The following is a 21029-nucleotide window of genomic DNA, read 5'->3' as shown; positions in this document are numbered from 1 at the left end:
AGTGGGGAAGTGAGCAAACAAATACTAGGTATTTTAAGTAGGTTTAAATTAAAAGAATGTGAAGATGTACGTTTATTTTAAAGAACATCTTCAGTCACATCATCATAACTTACAATAGTTTGTCCACCAGAGAGCACAATTCAGCTGTAAAATGTCCGACTGCACACATGTTGGTCACTTTTTAATTACCAAATTACAAACTTTTCACTGAAGTGAGTTGGTTTTAGAAGATAAATCAATAAACAGAAACATTGAAAAGATCAAGCTTAGATATGTTTATTTATTTTCTTTACATTAACTGAAACAAATGATGGGAAAATGAATTCATATCTCTGAGAAGGTTCCACTAAAAATGGAAAGAGAAAAGTGTATCCCTGATAGCGGGGTCTCTACACAGACCGGACCCCGTGTCCCTTCACCCAAGCCAAGAAAACAAACCGCTCACATAGAAACACACACACTTCACAGCTGGCATCAGTTAACCCTCATTCATTCACAAAGCTCCGACCCGGAGCACCAACACCCTTCATGAACGAGCCCAACCGTCACACCGTCATTCCAGTAGGACTCGTTCCAGTAAGGCCAGTAGTTTACAATCACGCCTATTATGCCTTTTTTTATTTATCCCTGTCGAATAACAAATATACAAAATCTCTCATTTTCATTCATATTTATTGACAAGTATTTTTGCAAACACACAAGGATTACAGACCTTAATAACATTTAAACATTATTTTTTTGTTTGTCAAATTCTATCGTAGGTTTCCACATTCTCCATGTCTTTTTACCAATTAATTTAGTTTATTGTTAAGAATTCCTTGGATGTGCAAACACACTTGGCAATAAGCCCGTTCTGATTTTTAAACTACTGGCTAAATACTTTCATGAAGAGTGTCATTCACCTGACAGCACCAAACAATCACTTCCCATTTTATATTTTATATAATCACTTAGTGCATTGCTCAAGATTTCCTGAGAGTAGTTGCAGCATAATAATAAAAAAAAAAACCTAAGGCAACTTCATCCCAATATATATATATCATATGTACTATTATGCAGAAGGAAGAGTATTCAATGTATGCAGGTTTTAAAGAAGCATTTCAATCACAATCTTAAATGTTATCGAGTGAGTTAATGAACTAGATATGAAAGGTCAGACAAAAAGGCTTGAAGCGCTCAAATCTCATAGTGCAAATAGACAACAAAAAAAACAAAAAAATAGATGTCCTCCACAACTAGGAGCGAATAGTGCACGCGTGGCCAGGCCAGCGTGACTGACCATGTTCTGACTGCATGGGTTTCAATAGAATTAGGAATAAAAAAAGACAACCGCCGTTGTTTAAAGCCATTAGAGATTGCATCACACCCTGCGAAAGGCCTTTCATGAACTGGTCTCGGGAAAGCATGAGGAAATTAAAAAGATTTTTGGTCAAAGATAGATAAACTCAAAGGAGAATGGCCCCTTCCGATCTAGAAGAACTGCCACGTGAACATGTGATACAGTACTATACATGTTAAATTAACAAACCGAAAAGCATGCTGAAAATGTCAAACAGTCATTTTGTGTTCCAGTTACATCAAAAGGTTTTAAACCTTCTGACTTTTTCCTTGCTCAGTTACCTTCTCTGTACCCCGGATGGAATGTGCCTGTATTATTGCAAGTACCTGACAGGGTTTGATGTGCAAAGAATGCATTCGAGGAAGAATCGCCAAAAAGTAAACAAGCAGCCCATAAAAAGGCATTAAGTTACACGGAGATGTTGAGTCAAGATCTTTAGGGCAATGCAGGGTTTTTTTTGAGACGCATGTGATCTGTGTCCCCTCCTTGGATTTGGTCTCACAAGAATGTCAGCAAAAGAACCATAATAAATAACAATAAATAAATAAGTAAAGAAAAAGGGGGGTCGGGGGGCACCATCTCATTCCTGCCCTCACTTTCTTTGCCCCATTTTTCTTTTTTCAAAACAAGAAAACCAAATGAGCGCATTGGATGACTGACATCCAGTCTTTGGGAAAAGAAGAATAGTCTTCAACATAATCGACATCGACTCATTGATCCAGACTTTGTCCCTTTTGGTCAGGCATTTCACACGCAGCTCCACGAAAAACACTCAAACATGGAAGCAGATTCTCTCATGGCTTACAAAACCGTTGGGAAGAGTCTCCTCTTAAAGTCCAACGTTGGCTACAATTCACCTCTCCTGTTAACTTAGGTTTAAGAAAACAGTTCAACTCAAAATCTTTGGTTCAAGCACCAAATCAAAAGCAGGGATTACCACCAACAAGAAAAGACAAACATTATTGCTTTCAATGTACAGAATGAGTTCCATGACCCTGCATCTCCACCGGAGGACAACGGATAGACAAACTCATTGTTGCCATCTAGGTCATGTGACTCCTGAATTGCACCTGAATCAATACATTTATGTTGTAACTACAATCTAACATCTTCAAAATTCCCTTCATGTTGCAGCTCTGGATTTTAGTTTGCATAGTGAGAACCATCCCAGGTACCACGACACACACTCGCACTGCAGCTAGAAAAATCAAACCAAACGGCTCAAAACTAAAATACATCAAATTAAACAGCAAACGAGAAATAAAACCTAAAAGACAAATTAAATAAAAACACCAAGAGCCAGAAGACAGAACATTTAAAATATCTAAGAAAACCCGTTTTCCATTGTATTTTTTTAATATGATTTAGTTGTATTTATTTTGTAAGCGCTCTATGTGGGAGCAGCAGGTCATTAGTCCAGCCACCTGAGTGAGATTTTTTTTTACTGTGGATGCTCAACCACACAGACACACACACGTATATATATATATATATACATACACACACACTCATTTTACTATTCCTCTTCCTCCTCTCCAATTTCCTCTTCAACTTCATCAGCCCATCGGTCGCGCTGCCCGGCCGGCGAGTGGGCTCCTCCTGGATCTTCTCCCTCCGCCTCTCGACCTCCTCGCAGCTCCTCCAGACTTCGCAGGAGGAGCTCAGGATAGCCGGCCAGCCTGTGAGGCCCGAGTTGAGCCAAAGCCTGAAGGGCGAGGGATCGCTCCCTCTCGACGTCACCTGAAAACATCAGCGGGGGGCCGACTCCGGATCCACTCCCGCCGTCCAGCACCGTGTGAGGGAAGAACGCAGAGGGGTGGGCCTGTAGAGACGAGGCCTCCAGTGGGTTGGACTGCTCCCTCTCGCCTTCATCCCCCCGCCCATCCTCCCCAAGCTCCTCCCCTAGCTCCGCCCCACGTCGGGGTCGACGCGTGCGCAGCTCCAGGCAGCTGTGTCCCTTGCGGTGGCGCTGGAGGTGGTCCTCCCGGGCGAAGGCCTTGTGACAGAGCGGGCACTCGAAGGGCCTCGCCCCGCTGTGCAGGGACAGGTGGTTCTTTAGGTCGTACGAGTGGAGGAACCGCGCGGGGCAGTGAGGGCAAGGGTAAGGACGCTCGCCCGTGTGCTTCCTCATGTGGATCTTCAACTTATCGTTCCTAATTAGGGGGGGGAAAGGCAAGATGAAGAATAAAGAGACAGAAGGGGAAACGTGACAAAGAAGAATAAAAGATTATAATCACGCCACAGTTCATTAAATTGTTTTTCTTTGTGCAAGTTGCATGCGAGACGTTCTCGTACCGGGTGAAACGGACGCCACAGGCAGAGCACTGGAAGGGCTTCTCCCCCGTGTGCGTCCTCATGTGTCGGGGCAGTTTTCCCGCTCCGTGGATGATCTTCTGACAAACGGGGCACTGCTGCGGCGTCTGAGACTTCCTCTTCCTCCCGACCCCCGCCGCCGAGGCCTCCGCTCCTCGATCAGAGGCGGAGGTCGGCACGGAGGTGCTCTCCATCAGCACGCCGTCGTCGCCGAAACCCTCCGTGTCCTCATCCTCCGACAGCTTGTCGTTCGAGGGCGGCGCAGGAGGCGGTTGGGCCACAAGGGGGCGCTCGTGCAGCCAGTGAAGGAGCCCTCCATTTGGTGTGGCCCCTTGCCCTGGCTTTCTGATCCCTCGTGGAACTCCATTCTGCCTGGACTTGACGCAAAGCTCCTCCTGCTCGGGGCTGGGCGGCTGGGTCGACGGCAGGGAGCGGACGCTGTCGGATGAAGGCGACGGGTGCGAGATGGGAGAAGCGGGCGGTGGGTTAAAGACTGAGAAGTTGATGTGATGCGACATGACTCTTTTCATCTTCTTTTTGTCCATTTTCCTTCGAGAGCCTCTCTCCCCCCTATTCTCCCCCCCAGACATCCTCTCAGTAGCCGTGTTTTGGACTTCCTGCTCCTCCTCCGCCGCCGCCGCCCCCTCCGCCGTCTCCCCCAGGATGTCTCTGCACGCGTCAGCCACGCACTGGATGCCCAAGAGCTGAGCCCCTCGCAGCACATCTCTCATCCCGGAGCCGGGGATGGTCAGCGTGGCAGTGTAGGCAAACTCCAGAAGGGCGTCCAGGGCGTCGGGCGCCACGCAGTCGAGCTGGCACACGCTGAAGCCCGCGCCGCCCTCGCCGGCCCCGTCCTCCGCCCCGAACAGCCCGCGGAAGTAGAGGCTGACGGCAGCCATGACGGAGCGGTGAGTCGGGTAGCGGGCCCCGCGGGATGTCAGAGTGAGGTCGCAGAGAAGGCCCGTCCTCCTCTGGTCATTTAGATGGGACAGCAGCTCGCTGCTGTGCTCCGGGAAGGGGATCCCAATCAGACCGTCCTCTCCTGGAGACATTGCCACCTAAGTCAAAGAAAGAGGAAGATCAGGTAAGCGGGAGGAATGAGCTCTGAGATATGTACCAGTCAAAAAAAACGTCTTTATCAATATTTTCCTGTGAATTCTTTCATCTATTCAATTCATTCTGTCTAAGCACAGACCAAAAGGTACTGAAGAGTAAATCTTCGGAAGCGTGACTGACACAAGGAGTTCCTTTCACGGGAGGGACAATTTAAACCAGATGAGTAAATCGGGAGGTGGTGATTTTGGGGTTGGGCCACCGGCGGACGCAACGGAGATGAAGGAACGCCACAAATAGAACAGCAAGAAGGAGAAATAATCATTAGAGCAGAGAGATGGCGAGACAGAGACAACCAGACTATCGATAATGCCGTGGAAAGGAAGCGCGATTATGCAATGTACGGCATGTGCTGCAGCCAGAGAGCAGGAGGTTAACTCCCGTGTGGAACATTTAAAGCATTTGCTGTTTGATTAAAATAACTGGGGAAGACAGAAAGGGAGGACAGAAAATATAAAGACAGTCAAGCGAGGGACAGGGAGGAAGTGACTGACTGTGGGTGAAAGGGGGGAGTACGAGCGAAAGAATGAGGAAGGACAAACCAACGAGATACTAATTGCAATCTTCACAACAGCAATAAAAGGACGTTTGTCATAAACTTCATGCTCAACATATAACATACGGCCAGTTAGAATATTTCATTTATTTCAATCCTCTTGGGCTTTTTTCAACTCGATACAAAACATTTTTTGCCAGCAAATTTCTTTGTTTTAGGGCGAAGGGGAAATATGGTACTGCAAGTCAAATAGGGACAATAACTTTCTTTATTCCTCTTTGTGAGACACAACAAGGTCTGTCTGTAATAAGACCCAACAGCTCTCTTTGACTACCTAAGCTCGCACCTCACCCTGTCCACACTATACCTGCTCAACACTCTCACACTCACACACCTGAGCAGACCAGATTTTCCACAAACAACTCACCCTCCAGATTCCCCCTCCTTGCCCTTCATCTCCCTCCCATAGCAACTGGCAGCCCCCTGGCCATCCAATAACAGTGTTCACACAGTGCCCAGAGGGCTCTGCACAACGACGGTACATCCACCTGACTAACCTGCTCCAAAACACACCCTATTAAGCACACACACACACAGCGCTCGCACACACATTGCGTGCCAGTCTGAGGCTCCCCCTCCCACTATTGTTACATTTAACCTGTTCTGTGATGATCTTAACAGCAGTATTTAAAACACATACTTGTATAAATGTACTCCACCCATTCAATAAAAACAAAAAAGAACATCTCACAAGTATACCAACACTTTCAAATAAATATCAAACCTTCTTTTTCTCATCGCCGGGAAGAGCTAAAGTCCCCGAATGTTCAGCCCACCTTCTCCGTCTTCACGGGCACAGTCAGCCGGAGACGAGGCCGGCTCCCTCTGTCCTCTTTGAAAAACACTTTCTTTATATTTCCTTCCCCCCTCAGATGTTTTACTTCCAGGGAGTGATCTCTCGGTCAGAAGTCGGGGTAAAGTGTTCATGTCTACCTCTCTCACACACACTTTCTGTCACTCCATCTCCTTCCTGTTGTACCAAAAGAGGGTTCATGATGACGAAGGCAGATTCATAGATGCCCCCCCCCCCCCCTCTTCAAAACCCATCGGTCCATCTTCCGAACACTTTCCGATAAACACCATCTCCTCGTGGACCTCTCCCCGCAGTCTAAGGTCACGGCAGGACTGGAGGATGTAGAATAAATAACCTCCAGACGTCAGACTGAACACATTTACTGGTTTGACAGGAAGGAAACCAGCGAATGCAACGAAAGCAACAAAAAAAAGAAAATAAAAGCCCCAATTTCTTTTCGTCAACTCACAGATTGTCAAAGTCGAACAATCATGAAAGAACCAAAATCAGATTATCATGATGAGTCTTATCACACATTCAGGTAGGTGCCATATGAGGTAAACCATATTGCGTCGCACTCCACAGAGCAACCGGGACAGAAAGCTCTTTGAAACCCTCCACGCTGTGAACAGATATGTACCGTTACTTTTAAAGCCCAAACTATTTTATAAGAGTCTCTACAACTTCCGGCAACAAGGACGGCATGCGTTTCTGCAGCCGTCGATACGAAAGAGTGAGGAAGTTAAGGGGCATGAGCTTGCTTTGACACACACACCAGAAATGATCTGGTTACAAATGATGGTTTTTTTCTATGATTAGAAACTGAATATCTTTGGATTTTGGATCGCGGGTCAGACACAAGAAAGCTGCATGCTGCACGGTACAGTTGGTCTGGGTGCGAGCAGACAGGACAACAGACCTGAAGGTCTCGTTTATCAATCACAATCCTAAAGGTCAACGGGCTGCTAAACATTATGACGAGCATCAGTTCTGAAATCCCCTCGAAGAGCGAAAAGTCACTAAAACCAGAAATCTCAAGCAAAGCAGCGCAGACAACAGAAACAGGGGTTGCAGGAGGAGCACACAACAACAACAACAACAATTCACGTTCAACTTCCGGCGCAGAGAGGAAAAGAAGCATCACGGGTGGTTGGTGGGTCGAGCTTGTTGTTTTGTTATTTGAGGCATATTCCTTCGAACACAGGCTTGTTCGGAAACTAATAAAATTGCAAAGAAGTTGCAATGATTCCCTTCAATTTTCTGTCCGCCCGTGATTCACTGGATACCGACACATGACATGCACAACCACAGTGTTCACGTCCCCTCCTCTGCTCTCTCGTTACCTCGTCTCGTCTCTTGTTGCTAAGCGAGGACACGTCTGCAGAAGTTGTTGAACCTTCCAACAGATTGTAACTCGTGTGAAAACAGCCCTCAGGCAGACGCCACGTACACATCCGTCAAACTAAATAATGTTATTGCTCGACTATGATCACAACACAGAATTCACTTTATTCATGTTAATGAAGGCACCTCGAGGGTAATGATCAGCACCTTAAAGTCTAATAACTGATATCGTCGTTCGCCTTTAGATTTCAAGTCCTTGTTCATCTTTCTAAAACCACAACAAAAACTTGCATGAAAAGAGTATTTTAGCACTTTTTAAGCATGTAATGCTGCAGATTTTAAGATATTATCCTTCAAGTACCGGCTCTTATCTCTTTCTTTGTTCTGACCGCCTACTCTTTTCGTCGACGGTGATGGAATTAACCTCCTCTGCAACTCTACGGTTTCCTCATCCCTTGCTTCCATTATGTGCACACTCTTCCCCTCTTCACAACAAGGATTGGTTCGTAACTGAATTTAAAATAAATGCCAGTAACATCTGGACGTTTTCTATGATTTTGTCTTCAACCAACCGTCAGGCAAAGTGTCACAAAGCTAAAGAAACAACTTATTTGTACGACCGGACCGGAAAAGTCAGAAAAATCCATCGAGGATTGTTTTTACTGACGAGGAAATGGAAACTTAAATCCGCCATTACTGTCCACTTCCACGACTCGGTGCAACTCATCGACACCCATTTGTTTGGAAGCCAGGAAACTTAGAGCAGCAGGATTTCACCAAAGCTGCACACAAAGATGTATTCTTCAGCATGAAGCAGGTTATGCGTCGCCTCCATCAGGAAATCCCTCGGCCCTCCGTGTGCGAGGACGAACTAGAACGGCAAGTGTTATTTTTATGGGTCTGATTTTCCATTAAAGGTTGTACGTTTTCCCAGACCACCTCAATTATATCAGGCCCCAGCGCTAAAGGGGGAAAATATGACTTTATACTATTCACAGAAAACTGCGGCTGAGGGGGAGAAACACTTTATGAATTCTGATGTCAGATGTTTTCCAAAGAGCCGTGTGTGACTGTGTGACTGTGATGGCTGGTGAGAGCTCGTACGGCTGGTTCCACGCGTCGGGACAGTGCTCACAGAAATTAAATAATACACTTTACGGAGAAATCTTTAACAAAGTCATGAATGAAGTTGAATAAAAGCAGATATGTATATTTATGTCCAAATTGTTATGTTATAAAATAGAGATACATTTCTAAACATTGTCGGAGCTCTAATACATTAACGAATGTATTCATAAACAGTTAAATGCTAAAAAATAAATAAAAAAAAGGGAACAATTGTCCATTCTGTACAACAAATGAAATAAGTGTTTTCCTTCAGGTGAAATCCACGCCATGAGAAGTTATTCAGAATTACAACAAAACAAATGATGACGCTGAAAGCTCATACCGTATCTCCTCGACACATTCGTCTTCCTCTCGCCACCGTCGACAGACTGATTTTAAGTGAAGCAAGTGTGTCCCTCTTTACACCTCCCTCATTTGGGGTAGCGAGTTTGATGCTCCTCTGACGAAGAGTAGGGGAGGAGGAGGAGGAGGAGGAGGAGACGCGGGGGATGAGAAGAGATGGGCGTACACACATCTGCCAAACCAAAGCTGCCCAACAGAGCACGCTCACAGGACTGAGGGCGAAACGTTCATGTCCGAGCAACAAATAAACTCAAAACTACACCCAGCACAGCCGGGTCTTCTCATGAAGCAGCTCGCCCTGCCAGGGGATCAAACACAAGCTCCACCCGCTCTGCGTCCCAACAGTTCCCTCCGGACTGAACATTTGCATTCCACCAGGAGATATCAAAACAGATGCAACCGAGGAGAATTTGAATCTGCATTTGAATTTGTCAAAGACCAGACTTGAGACACCATCGTGATGATTAGAATGATGACACCATGACGGGACATGGAGAGCAAAGTAAAGACACAAAAGCAGAAGTCCAGTGGGCTGACGGTACTCAGTCTTATATTCACTAAGACCCTGCAACCCAGCCCTCCTCTGTCCTTACAGGAACTGGGGCATTATATAGGGTGTGTGCGTGCGTGTGTGCGCGTGTGTGGACACATTGTGGTCTTAGTTCCAAGAGCACATTACATTATTCATCTGGCTGGCAGAGCAGCGGCCCTTATCCCCTCACCCTCACACACCACAAACGCTCCACTGCAGCAGCAGTTTGCATGTCAGCCTGAGCACCAACGTGAGGATTACCAGTGTGTCAACACACAGGACGAGACGTTCAGGTGCACACATGTATACGCTCCGTCCGGCATGTTACTAAATTACCTGCATTGTTAGTAAAAAAGAAATGTACTTATGTAAGGGTTTGATTATCCTAATAATGTTAAACAAACGCCCTCAATTTAACAATCAAGTTTATTTTTGAGGAGCAATAGTGAGCCTTTATGAAAGACAACTTTGAAAGTAATTGAACTTCAAGGGTTGAATGAACACATTGTATTGTAATTAAGCCTTTAGGACCAGTAAAAGAATCCATACACGATCCTGTGCCTCATATTACAATAAGATGTATAGATTATATTGATATATTATCCTGGTCCATATGCAACTCTACATACTGTACCATAAATCTCTCATTTATTGTTTTTTTACTTGGATATTAATGTTTGAAGTCGTTTATAAAAACAGAGTTGGAAGTTTATCATCTTTTCCTTTTTTTTTTACACAATGTAAAGCTATTTCTTCTTTAGAACAGTTTTTCTTAAATTGGTGTAATATTGAACATTTCTGCCCCTTTTGCCACTGCGGAAATATGAAAGAGCAGCAAAATAAATAAATCTGAGGTCGGAAAGAGGCAAAGATTTGAAAAGAGACGACAAAAAGAACATGAGGGAGGTATGATTTCTAAAAACACACCTGTTCTTAGAAAGAGGAGGTATGTGGGAGTTGAGAAACACATGAGTGAGTGAACAGGGAGTGGGTGTAGAGAGATCCTCTGAGAGATAAAGTAAAGAAGAAGAGGTTAAGACAGGGAAATCTAGTCCCGCCGCGAACAATCTGTGTTAGTGAGGAGACATGAAACGAGAGGAGACAGAGTTGAGTTACCAGGGGGAGACCGAACGAGAGAGGCAGTGACATGACGACTGGGAGATTAATCACATGCACGCAGCCACAGGAAGTAGCACGAGTCCTCCCAGGTGTGCGTGTGGGTGTGTAGTTGTCTGAGGGAGAGATGTGGTAGAAGCCACCTCTTTCATCAGCCTCGCCAAAAGAGTTTCACCTTCGGGCCAAAATCATAATCCAAAGTACTTTACGTCAAACATGGAGAGGAGAACAAGTTTGTGTTTGTGTACATTTCGTGATTATATTTAAATATGAAAGACTTACTTTCAGACTTTCTATCAAGGCCAATACCAGACTAATTATCTTGTTTTACAAATGTTATGAAGCTATGAAACTTTGAAAGTGCTGCTGTTTGTCAAATAGACACCAACAACCAAACTAAATATTTAGCTGCACTGTCCCTTTAAGTTAATGTGTGTGCATGTAGAGCAATGGTGAAGGTCATGTTATACATGCAACTGTGTGTTGCAAGGTTAATTATTTTAATGGTATTTTCTAATCTTTTATTTATTTGGTTAATTAATAACTGTAAAATGATGTCACATTTTTTTTTCATACTCTGATCTGTTGCTATTTTCTACAAATGTTTTGCCCGGTGCTCTTAATATAATAATGTAAATGGTTTTCACATGAACATATATAAAAAAAACTATACATTTTAAGTCACATCCGATTGTACTAAATGTTTTAATTTGTGCATCTATGCAAGTTGAAACTGAACCTAAGAACTGACAATATATTCAACATAATTTAATAGCGTTGTAATTACTAAGTACTATGAATGACAATTAATTGTTTAAAGTAACAAAACAATTCCCATTTGCAGTCTAACAAACTGCAGAAGCAGAAATGACTTCAGAACTGAGGCTTTTAGTTTATGCATAGCTGTTGATAACCACACACATTTAGATTAACTTGTACATTATTGATGGTGTTTAAGTTGCCACATCACTGGGAGGGTCTCAACAACTGCAGCTCTCCGACACAAAATACCTCCCTTTAAAAAGGAAGATGTTGACACACACACACACACTTCCTCTTCCTGTGTCTCAGTGGAGATTGTGAAGATGGTCTGCATTTACTGTAACTAAATTCATTGAATTTAAATCACAACTTCAGAATAACAGACTAGTGCACAACTGCCTCACCCACTGCTGCGGCGTAAATAATAAAGTCAGGAACCAGGCGGCTGTGTGAGTAACACAACGACAGACTCGGGGTTAAAACTGACTGAGAACTCCTCTTCCATACGGACGCCTCGTACAAATCATGATACTCTATTTCACACTTAGATGGATGTTCGATCAGCATTTCCTGAGGAAGAATATAAGGAAGAAATGTATATTTTATCCAAAAAAAATATATATAATATTCCAATAATGAACAATTGTGATCTGCAACCACAATAATGGGTTTAAACTTTTTTTTAACAAAATAAAAGTGACAATTATTCCAAAAGTGATGATGTGCAGCCTTTATCGTTTGCGGCTGGAGCTCCCCTTTGAACATGGCACATGAAGGGGTCAGTGTCCACAGCAATGACTCCCTCACCTGCTGATGTTTGGGTGTTTATTCTCACTTTCTCTGAAGTGTCGTCTCACTGTACCCATGTATGATAACCGCCGCCTCCCTGTGTACAGAAACAATTGCGGTTACTAGAAGAGCTGAATCGTGAGCAGTCCTTCAGTCTGTAGATTGTTTTCTCAAGCCTGTGTTCTCCCTTCTGACTCTTCACAAAACGAAGAAGAACAAGAGGCCCGACCACCTGCCGTTTGGTTGACGCTGGGCGGCGTGGGATGCAAGTCTGGTGGTCGAGAGCGAGGGAGGGCTGTCAAGTGCGACAGAAACTCATGACTGAAAAGAGGAAACGGGAGATACATAACTTCCTCTATTGACACAGATCGAGTGTGGGCAAGACTCAACTGTATCAGCAGCAGGCTGGATGACGGACACAGTGGAGTCACCCCGCGGCCATTACTGCCTTAATGTGGGGAAACAAACCGCTTTATATGGGCGAAACGCACCAATTGTGCAGCGGATTATGCACATTGTTGAATTAATGGGACTCGTAAACATAAAATTAATAAATTACAGCCGTGAAATAATCAATATGAAAATAAACCATCCCCTGAAATACATTGTTCTTTATTGAACAATATTATATTGACGAGCGAAGCCCCATTTCTTGCATTGGCTGACACTCCGGTGTGACTGCAGAGAATGTCTCCTTGTTTGCTGCATGAAAAAGGTCAGAGTACGGGATTGAGAGGTTGTCTCAGAATAAAAGGGTTGCAATGTCGACAAAAAGCCTCAGAAAAAGGGCGACACAGCGTCAAATATTACAGATAGTAAGAAGCCTTTACTTCTTTCAACTCCTGCTCTGCCTCCCCCGGTCGGTCTCTCTCTTCCCACCTCCTCCCTCCCTCTGTCGGTTTGTATGAAACTAAAAGAACCATGTATGAAAAGGGGGAATTTATATGGGCTCACATGCCCCAATTAAAGCTTTTCCTGGAACTGTGTGCATGCATGTTTAAATGTGTGTGTGTATTCATGCATGTGTGTGTGTGTGACAGACCACTTAATGTTACTTCCCCTACCCACCAGATCACAGACACATGGTTGTCACTAGTGAAGCGATGGTCACATGATATATTATTACCTTCGCATTGAAAATGCGGAAGGTTATGTTTTGATCGCCGTGTATTTATTTGTATGCGTGTTATTCGCATAACTAAAAAAGTATTAAACCGAATCGCATGAAATTTGGTGGGATGATTGGTTATTATCCAGGGACCATTTGATTAGATTATGGGATCGATCGGGTCAAAGGTCAAGGTCATGAAAAGGTCAACATCTTCTTTTTACCATAGCAGGGTCAATTTTTATCCAATTGGCATGCAACTAATGCCAAAATGTTCATAATTCAATGCCCAATCTTGTGATATGCGAAGGTATGCGCTCTACCGAGTGCCCGTTCTAGTTCTCTTATAATTCACACACTGTAAATGTGTGCTTGAGTATTTCCATGTTACCTCCAACGATGATCACTCAGTACTCAAGAAAAGGATGAAAACGGGGTCGAGAAAGTTTTACAACTGAAATCAGTGCGTTAAAAAGCTAACGTCACACATTCACAAGGAATACTTTAATGATCTAGATATTATTTAGAGCAGTTAGTGCAAGATAATTATTTTAAAAGGTACATTCTTCTCAGAAAGTCCAGCAATTTGAAGAAAGGAATATCAGAAATATGAATTCCTTGTGGTTCAGTTTTAAGTCCTAAAATCTAGAGTTATATCGTTTTGGAGCCATAGATTTTCTTGGTTAAAATAACTAGAATTAAATATCTGTTTTACGATCTCTAATAAAATAAAATAAATTGTTACAAGAATCGTAAATTGAGGTATAAGGCCCTCTATAAAACTCACCAGGTTAAAAAAAAAAAAGATGGTATTGTTGTTGGCATTGTAGAAATGTAGTTTAGCCTGTTAGATGAACATCAACGCAGCCTTAAAAGCTTCTCAAAAGCAGTGTTGTATTGTTGCGATTAGATCAGATCAAAAACCTATAAACATCATAAGCCCATTTTAAACACAAGTGTATTTCTGGCATCGTTCCCTAACCTTCTTTAAAAGCCGATTGCAGTCAGAGAGCGAATGCAGCAAACAAAACTACAGAGCGGTTGACTTCCAGGTTGCCCATAAAATATTCAAAAGTTTGACCACATTATTTCAGCTCATATGTATTGCAAAGACAATTATGTTTTTAAGTAGATCCTTCTATCCAGCCATCCTGTTAAAAAAAAAAAATGTTTAATCAGGTTCGACCCCCACGACCTTGTGCTTGTGGTGTGACCGACTAAATAAAACAGATGCAACTTCAGCCGTTCTGGGTGATTCATATCAGGAAAATCAGTCAAGCTCTTTTCTAAGTACACAAGTCAACTCAAATGAGTCATCCCATCGTTTAAATAATTTCTTAGGAATTGATATTGTAATTAAATCGGGAAACTAATGTTTTCATTCAGGCATTATTCTTAAATACATCTGTATACATGAGTATGTTAAAACACACTGGGTATTTAGTGTGGTTGGAAATGCTCATTATACAATATACATGAAAACACTAATGACCTCAAAAACAGTAAGGAGGCGATATCTCCCTACAATTTGTAATAAATTACGGCTTCCAGCGTTTACATTAGGAATAATGAGAGCAGGGAACAGTGTTGGATGCAGGCTCCTATTTACTCCTAAACAAGTAGCTAAGTGTATTCATATGAAGCATGAACCTTTTAGGACCCATTAAGTGTTCGTTTTGGGAAGTTGGATGAGCTAAAAGAAATCCGCTGAGTTGCATACGTCCCTTTCCTAAATGCAATTCAATGAAGAAAAATCCTTTGGGCCCCACGCATCACGCGACGGACCCGGCAGATGTAATTTGACTGTTTGGCCACGACACATCCTTCAAAGCCCACCGCCCCTTAGTTCACATCATATATGGTGTAAACCAAGCGCTTCCGGGGGGGTTTAGTTTACACCATAGCCTGAATATGAGATGTCTTAAGCCTCGAGTTCACAGTTCTCAGTCGGTCATAGCCATCTTGTTTGTTTGCAACCAGAAGTGACATGGGTGGGTGGAGCCAAGCACAACGAGACATTTTTAGCTGAACTAAAAGTTACAATTAAAGGGTTAAAGTAATTTAAAAAAAGGGACAACACCCAGACCGGAGAACGCCATGGTAATGACCCGTCAGTGACACGGGAGCCACACTGCACAGCGTTCCCTTTTTTATCATCTATTTTACTGCAAATGGGACCATCATTTACAAAAGGAGCATGTTGTATTAAAGAAGACGTTAAACAAACAATTGCGACCATGATTGTATAATGTTTACTGGGGTAATACATCAAGTGAGAAGTGGGGTCATTTCGTCATAGACTTCTATACGATCAGACTTCTTCAGAGGAGTCGCCCCCTGAAGGCCATTAGGAAGAATGCAGGTTGACACACTTCCACATTGACTGCAGTGTCACTCGGGTTGCCGCCTGGTTTACATACGTCCAGATTTATCTTGGTGCCTGCAGGGGGCGCTACCAAACATAAAGGTAATTTATTTTTAAGATCACAGATAAATATGATGATGATTAAGTATATTTGGAGATTATAGAAAGACAAGCCGACTAACATCACATGTTGTGACCCCAATACCTTTAAACTGAATTTGTCCCAACCCTCATTCAATGCCAGCTGCTCGCAGCCACTGAGAGGTTTCCCAAAAGTATCTTAAAGAAATCAGTCAATCATCAAACAAAGCCCCGGTTTAAGCGAAAGTCCAAAATGTGTACAATCTATACGATCTGTCGTCCCCCTGACAGTATGGCCACCTTTAAGTGTGTATTACCACCAAAAGGATAACAAACCCCTGAGATGATCCATGTCCCATTTTAAGTCTACGGGTTAAGATCTTTTAAAGAAAACTTTAGTTGCAAAATGCAGTAGGGATGCACCGATCTGATCGGCGCCGATCCATATCGGCCGATATTCCCATTATCGGTTTTGATCGGCGTTCTCAAATTGGCCGATCAGATGACGTAACATCTGCGAGAACTATCAGAGACGTTTCAATCGCCGCGCACCGCAACGGAGACGATGCGCCCGGCGAGGGCCGCAGAGTGAGAGGTCCACGAGGGGATCCTCACCACCGAGCGGCGTCCCCGTCCCCCGAGTTGAATCACTGGGTCAACTCAGCCGACTCTCACATGTCTGCCCCTACAGACTGATGCTCACGGTAAACGCATTCGATCGGGAGCGCGCGAGGGTTTTGATAAAGTTAGCGGAAGGATTTACGTGACAACCGGTTTTGCAAAGTTAGCGGAAAGAACCACGTGAAACAACATCCGTTTTTCAAAATAAGGTGTCGACAAATCAAACACTAACATATTCAAGTAAACAATGAACTGATTTTGTATCTTTATAGATCGTTTCTGAGATTTAGCTTAAATTATGCTAACATTAAAACGTTGTTACTGTACCAAGGAAGAGTTTATAAAAATAAGTCAGACTTTTGTATGTTAAAAAAAGTCCTGTAAATAGATTTCCCAAAGAGTTCCAGGAAATGAATAATGCAGATGTGTTCCATACATATCTGAAATCCCCTACACTAGCAATCAAACAATTTTAATGTATCAATTAGGACATTTTTCAAAGTAAAAGTCCTAAATGGTTAAAGAAATCGGTAATTTCTTTAATGTTTGAGGTGCTTTATATATGTATTTCCTCATAGTCCTAGGCAATAATGATACACAATAAATAGAATGCTTCAATCGACATCGTGATCGGTATTATCGGATCGGCAGATACTGATTTCGGTGATCGGCACAAAAAAAACCTGATCGGTGCATTTCTAAAATGCAGCAATAAAAAAATGTGTGTGTAAAGCAGAGAAAGAGTGATGTTTGAACTTGTTATAACAAACATCGTCCTCTATGATGAGAGATTCCTACCTCCGGTCCATAAACCCAGGAGAAGATGGGTGCCGGATTTATTCTGCCTCTCGCTCCTCTTTGGTCCTTTGCTTGGAGGTCAGCAGAGGTCATACACCTGGAAGAAAATGCACAGAAGTGTTAACACATTAACCGGATTTGATCTTGGAGGTACGTGATCAATGACATGATTAACTCATTGAGTTATCTTCTCGCTTGTAAAATTGGCTAGATTACATTTCTGTGAATAGACACGTGAATGTGAACACACACACAGTAATTTGGGGTAGAGTAGGGGGTTCTTGTAAAAGAGCAGAAATAAAAAGACGCTGACAGAAACCGACCGCTTCCTACTTTGACTTCTTCAGAAAATAAATGATCCAGTCAGTGAGGTTATGAAAGCACACACACACACACTCTTTGAATGTGACAGCTGAACGTACTGTATTATTATGATTTCAACAGAATTATAAGAACATTATTTAAATATATATAAGCTGTGGAGTATGTGTCTGAAATGCAGATTCAGACTAAACACACAGCGATGAAGCGTTCTGGGGAAACGAGACACAGCAGCTCCCAGAGGCACGCGTGCAGAAGGCAGAGCAGGACGGAGGTCGTGTCAGGACAGCAGGAACAAGGGATGAAGCACAGATGTCTAATTATGTTGCAGACAAAGCTCGGCAAACAGAGCTGGCATCAAGAATTGTATTCAAAAAACCCTGATGGCTCCTCCATATAACAAACACAGAAAGAGAGAAAACTACAAAACCACTTTACAAACTTGTCTTCTTTTTATTCACCAACTCAGGCTGTATACCGAGGCCCAGAGCTCACCACAAAACAACTAAAAAAGCTTCGACAACACTTGAAACTAGAGGGCACGAGGCATTAACTACCTGCATGCGGCTAAAGATTTAACCAAACAGGCTGTGCCCAAGACGGGGAAAACAAACCCAAGCCAGTTGAGCTTGTTAGGCCGGTCTGTCAGAGGGGCGCGTCAGCAACATATCTACCTATGTAATCACATGCGCGCACACACACACACACACACACACACACACACACACACACAAGCCCACTTGCATGCCAGCTCTCCCCACCCAGGAGGCAGGCAGAAGCCTTAACCCAACATTACAGCCTGAACACATCCTATTGTAACAGTGACAGGATTAAAATAAAACACTGGGTGCGCCGTGAGGAGAAGGATGATGATGATTAACAGACCACTGAAGGGAGATCATTTAGGCGCAAAGAGGCTCAACCCGACCGACCCGCTGCGTGCCCATGAGCGGCGCAGAGGCAGGTGATGGTGAGGGCAGGTGAGGTTTTGGATGTCAGCCGGTGTGTTCTCGGCTATAATTAGCAGCCGAGTCTCCAGAGACATCCCCGCCGACCCCGCGCCGCCTCTCGCTCACCTGGCCGACGCGTCAGACGGCGGCTGCAGCACCTGCTGCGGAGACCACCGCCACGCCGCCGCACCGCCTGCGCGTCATGTCGCGCGTTTTAAAAAGTCCAGCTGTATAATAAACGGGAATGAACGTCGACGGGAGTTAGCCGAGGCTACACGTGACGTAGTTAGTCCTCCCGTGACCCCGATCGGGATAGAGGGAGCTCGGAGGGGTGGGGGGGAGGTGAGGAGGAGGAGGAGGAGGAGGGGGGGGGAAGCCGGCGCTGCCATGGCACACGGACGTGTCACTTTACCAACACCACACATAACTTAAAAAGTGTGCGTTTTAATGCACATTTAAATGGACGGCATGTCAGGTGAAGCGGTTACCTGAGTGCCGGTGTGTCACCTGTTCAGACTCGTCGCCTCCCACATGACCCGCCGCCACACTTCCTGGATTACTCCGTCCCACCCTGCCGAGTTACTTCTTCTTCTTTATTTCTTTCTTTTGTAGTCCTCGCGGCTCTGGTCTCGTCTCGTGCACCAGGGGGTCCCGCCGTGCTCAGCTCGGCACCCGCGAGGTTGTAATCTCCGCCAGATCGTGCGTCAGCGTTTTTCTTCTTCTTCTTCCTCTTGCGGGTCCTCTCGCGTGTCTGCAGACCGCCGGCTCTCTGCGCTGCTGTGGCGCTCCTGTGGCCCCCCTGTCTGCTGCCTCCGCTGGCCCACTCCGACTCCCAGCTCCTTCTTTCTGAGAACCAGGAAGCGGCTTGCCCTACTTACACCCAGCCGCGGATTGGCTCTGGCAGGGCTGGAGAAGAGACCGCCGGGGTGGGCAGGGCACAGGGGAGGGAGGAGGGCGGGAGGAGGGCGAGATGGGAGAGGACGGAGGGGGTCCGGCTCCGATGCGATAGGCCAAGCGCGGTGTCTGTCTCCGTGGAGGCGGCGGAGGGAGGAGTGAGGTGGGCAGGTTTTGAGACCCTCCTCCTCCTCCTCTTCCTCCTCCTCCTCCTCCTCCTCCTCCGGGCATCACTGCGCATAGGTGGGTAGGGTAGGGCGCGCAGTGGATATCATCCCATTGCTTACTTGTCAAAAGCATTTTCATTAACACATAAACTCAAGTGCACGTGATGGCTCACGCTCAACGGAACCTCTTGTAATCAATGACACGTGCACAGAGGATGTGAGATAGCACACAGGGCAACAACATGCAGGGGCTTTTATTTGACTTGTGGTGAATCACAGAAACAACGTGTAGTCCACAGTTTGCTGAATGCAGTATAGACTTTTTTTTTCCCAGCAAGAGAAAAGTGTCACAGACACGCAGAACAGACCTCTGAACACACCGCCTCCTGTTTGAAGTGGTGATGGGGATCACCTCGCTTTACATCATCCTCATCTACTGCAGCTCCACGTGTGTGTGTGTGTGTGTGTGTTGGTGGGGTTTGACGTGAGGGTGCAGGAAGTCTATATATAATGCTGCGGTGAGCTCAGCCCATTACCACCCCCTAACCTTAAATCTGTGCTTGTTCTGCGGGTGTGCTACTAGACGTAAAACTACACGTGCACCACTGATTCCCCACGTGAGCCTGTTTTACACGGTGGGGGTCGAGGCCTGTGGGTTATTAAATGTTAAGTGCTGCTGCTCCTAAAAGTATTTGTCTGATTTGTATTACTCTTTTATAGTGAACTTCTGGATACTTTCATCTCTCCTATCATCTACAAATGATTCTTATGAAAAAATCTGATAACTTTAGTTGAACACCATTTACACCATTTACACCGCTTTACACGTTTAAAAGGACACGTTCCTGCAGAAAGACCCTCCAGTCTGGTGGTGGATGCAATGTATTGAGGATTAATAAAGTGATTAGACTTGCAGGACTGTGGCTATTACCATGTAATGCAATGAGTATGATGAGGAGGAGTACGATACTCATAAGAGTCCGTTTTTAGCCTCAGAAACTCCCTGACTCCATGACTTCCCTCTGAGTCTATTTCAGAGCCAGAATGACGGGCAGCAATTAGGGTTTTGTTTATCCCGCCTCTCTATTCATGTCCGCCATCATTACCGTCTCCTCCTCACATTCAAATGTCCCTCCTGATCTCGCACGTTACTGTAACGACTTCAGAAATATAAAAGGTTCTCTTGTGCAAGATGCGCCTTCTTCCTGCTTTGTGATTATTAAAGTGTGATCGCCATCTAGTGGCCACCGTGCAGACTGCAGGCACCCGAGACAAACACGTGTGTTTTGTCTTTGTTTGATAAACATTAAATAATAGTTTGATAATGATTATATGTGGTTTCATCGTTATTCATTGTATTCTTTAAAAACATTTTTTATCCTTGACTCGTTTATTTTTTGTTTAGTAGTTTAGTTATGTACAGGAAGTCCAACACATAGAACTTGATCGTTTGATTTGTGTTTGTGAACTAATATATTCTGACACTATTATAAACTCCATAGTAACCCTAAGATGGAGACTTAATTGATCAATATTACATTTTGAAGTTGTCCCTATTTTTACAAAATTTGTAAGTTGAATTCTGAATAACATTCAT

The 21029-nt window shown here is 44.3% G+C and overlaps 1 protein-coding gene across 4 annotated transcripts; it reads right to left on the bottom strand.

Annotated features, from left to right (window-relative positions):
- Positions 1–260: 260 nt before the first annotated feature.
- zbtb7b (zinc finger and BTB domain containing 7B) lies at positions 261–19228 on the bottom strand. 4 transcript variants are annotated; one of them, XM_056443646.1, is made up of 4 exons: positions 18860–19228; positions 17101–17197; positions 3635–4710; positions 261–3492 (listed from the first exon to the last, which is right to left on the bottom strand). In XM_056443646.1, the coding sequence occupies exons 2-4, from the start codon at positions 17191–17193 to the stop codon at positions 2856–2858; spliced, it is 1806 nt and encodes a 601-aa protein (XP_056299621.1). In that variant the 5' UTR covers positions 17194–17197; positions 18860–19228; the 3' UTR covers positions 261–2855. The 4 variants fall into 4 exon arrangements, with proteins under 4 accessions (XP_056299621.1, XP_056299620.1, XP_056299622.1 ...); XM_056443645.1 differs by having other exon boundaries at positions 18879–19228; XM_056443647.1 differs by lacking the exon at positions 18860–19228 and adding an exon at positions 18498–18560.
- Between the last annotated feature and the right edge of the window lie 1801 nt (positions 19229–21029).

The sequence above is a fragment of the Pseudoliparis swirei genome, chromosome 22 (genome assembly GCF_029220125.1).
Source record: "Pseudoliparis swirei isolate HS2019 ecotype Mariana Trench chromosome 22, NWPU_hadal_v1, whole genome shotgun sequence".
NCBI lineage: Eukaryota > Metazoa > Chordata > Actinopteri > Perciformes > Liparidae > Pseudoliparis > Pseudoliparis swirei.
The sequence above is the reverse complement of the archived record's forward strand: the minus strand, read 5'-3'. Positions and strand labels throughout refer to the sequence as shown.

What these genes read in the sequence shown, in the direction of transcription:
- zbtb7b (XM_056443645.1), bottom strand. Translation starts at nt 18,904, where the DNA reads ATGTGGGAGGCGACGAGTCTGAACAG. An exon ending in CCTGGGTTTATGGACCGGAG is followed by an intron (nt 4,711 to 17,100) that starts GTAGGAATCTCT and finishes TCTTTGACTTAG; the next exon opens with GTGGCAATGTCTCCAGGAGA. An exon ending in TGTGGCGTCCGTTTCACCCG is followed by an intron (nt 3,493 to 3,634) that starts GTACGAGAACGT and finishes CCCCCTAATTAG; the next exon opens with GAACGATAAGTTGAAGATCC.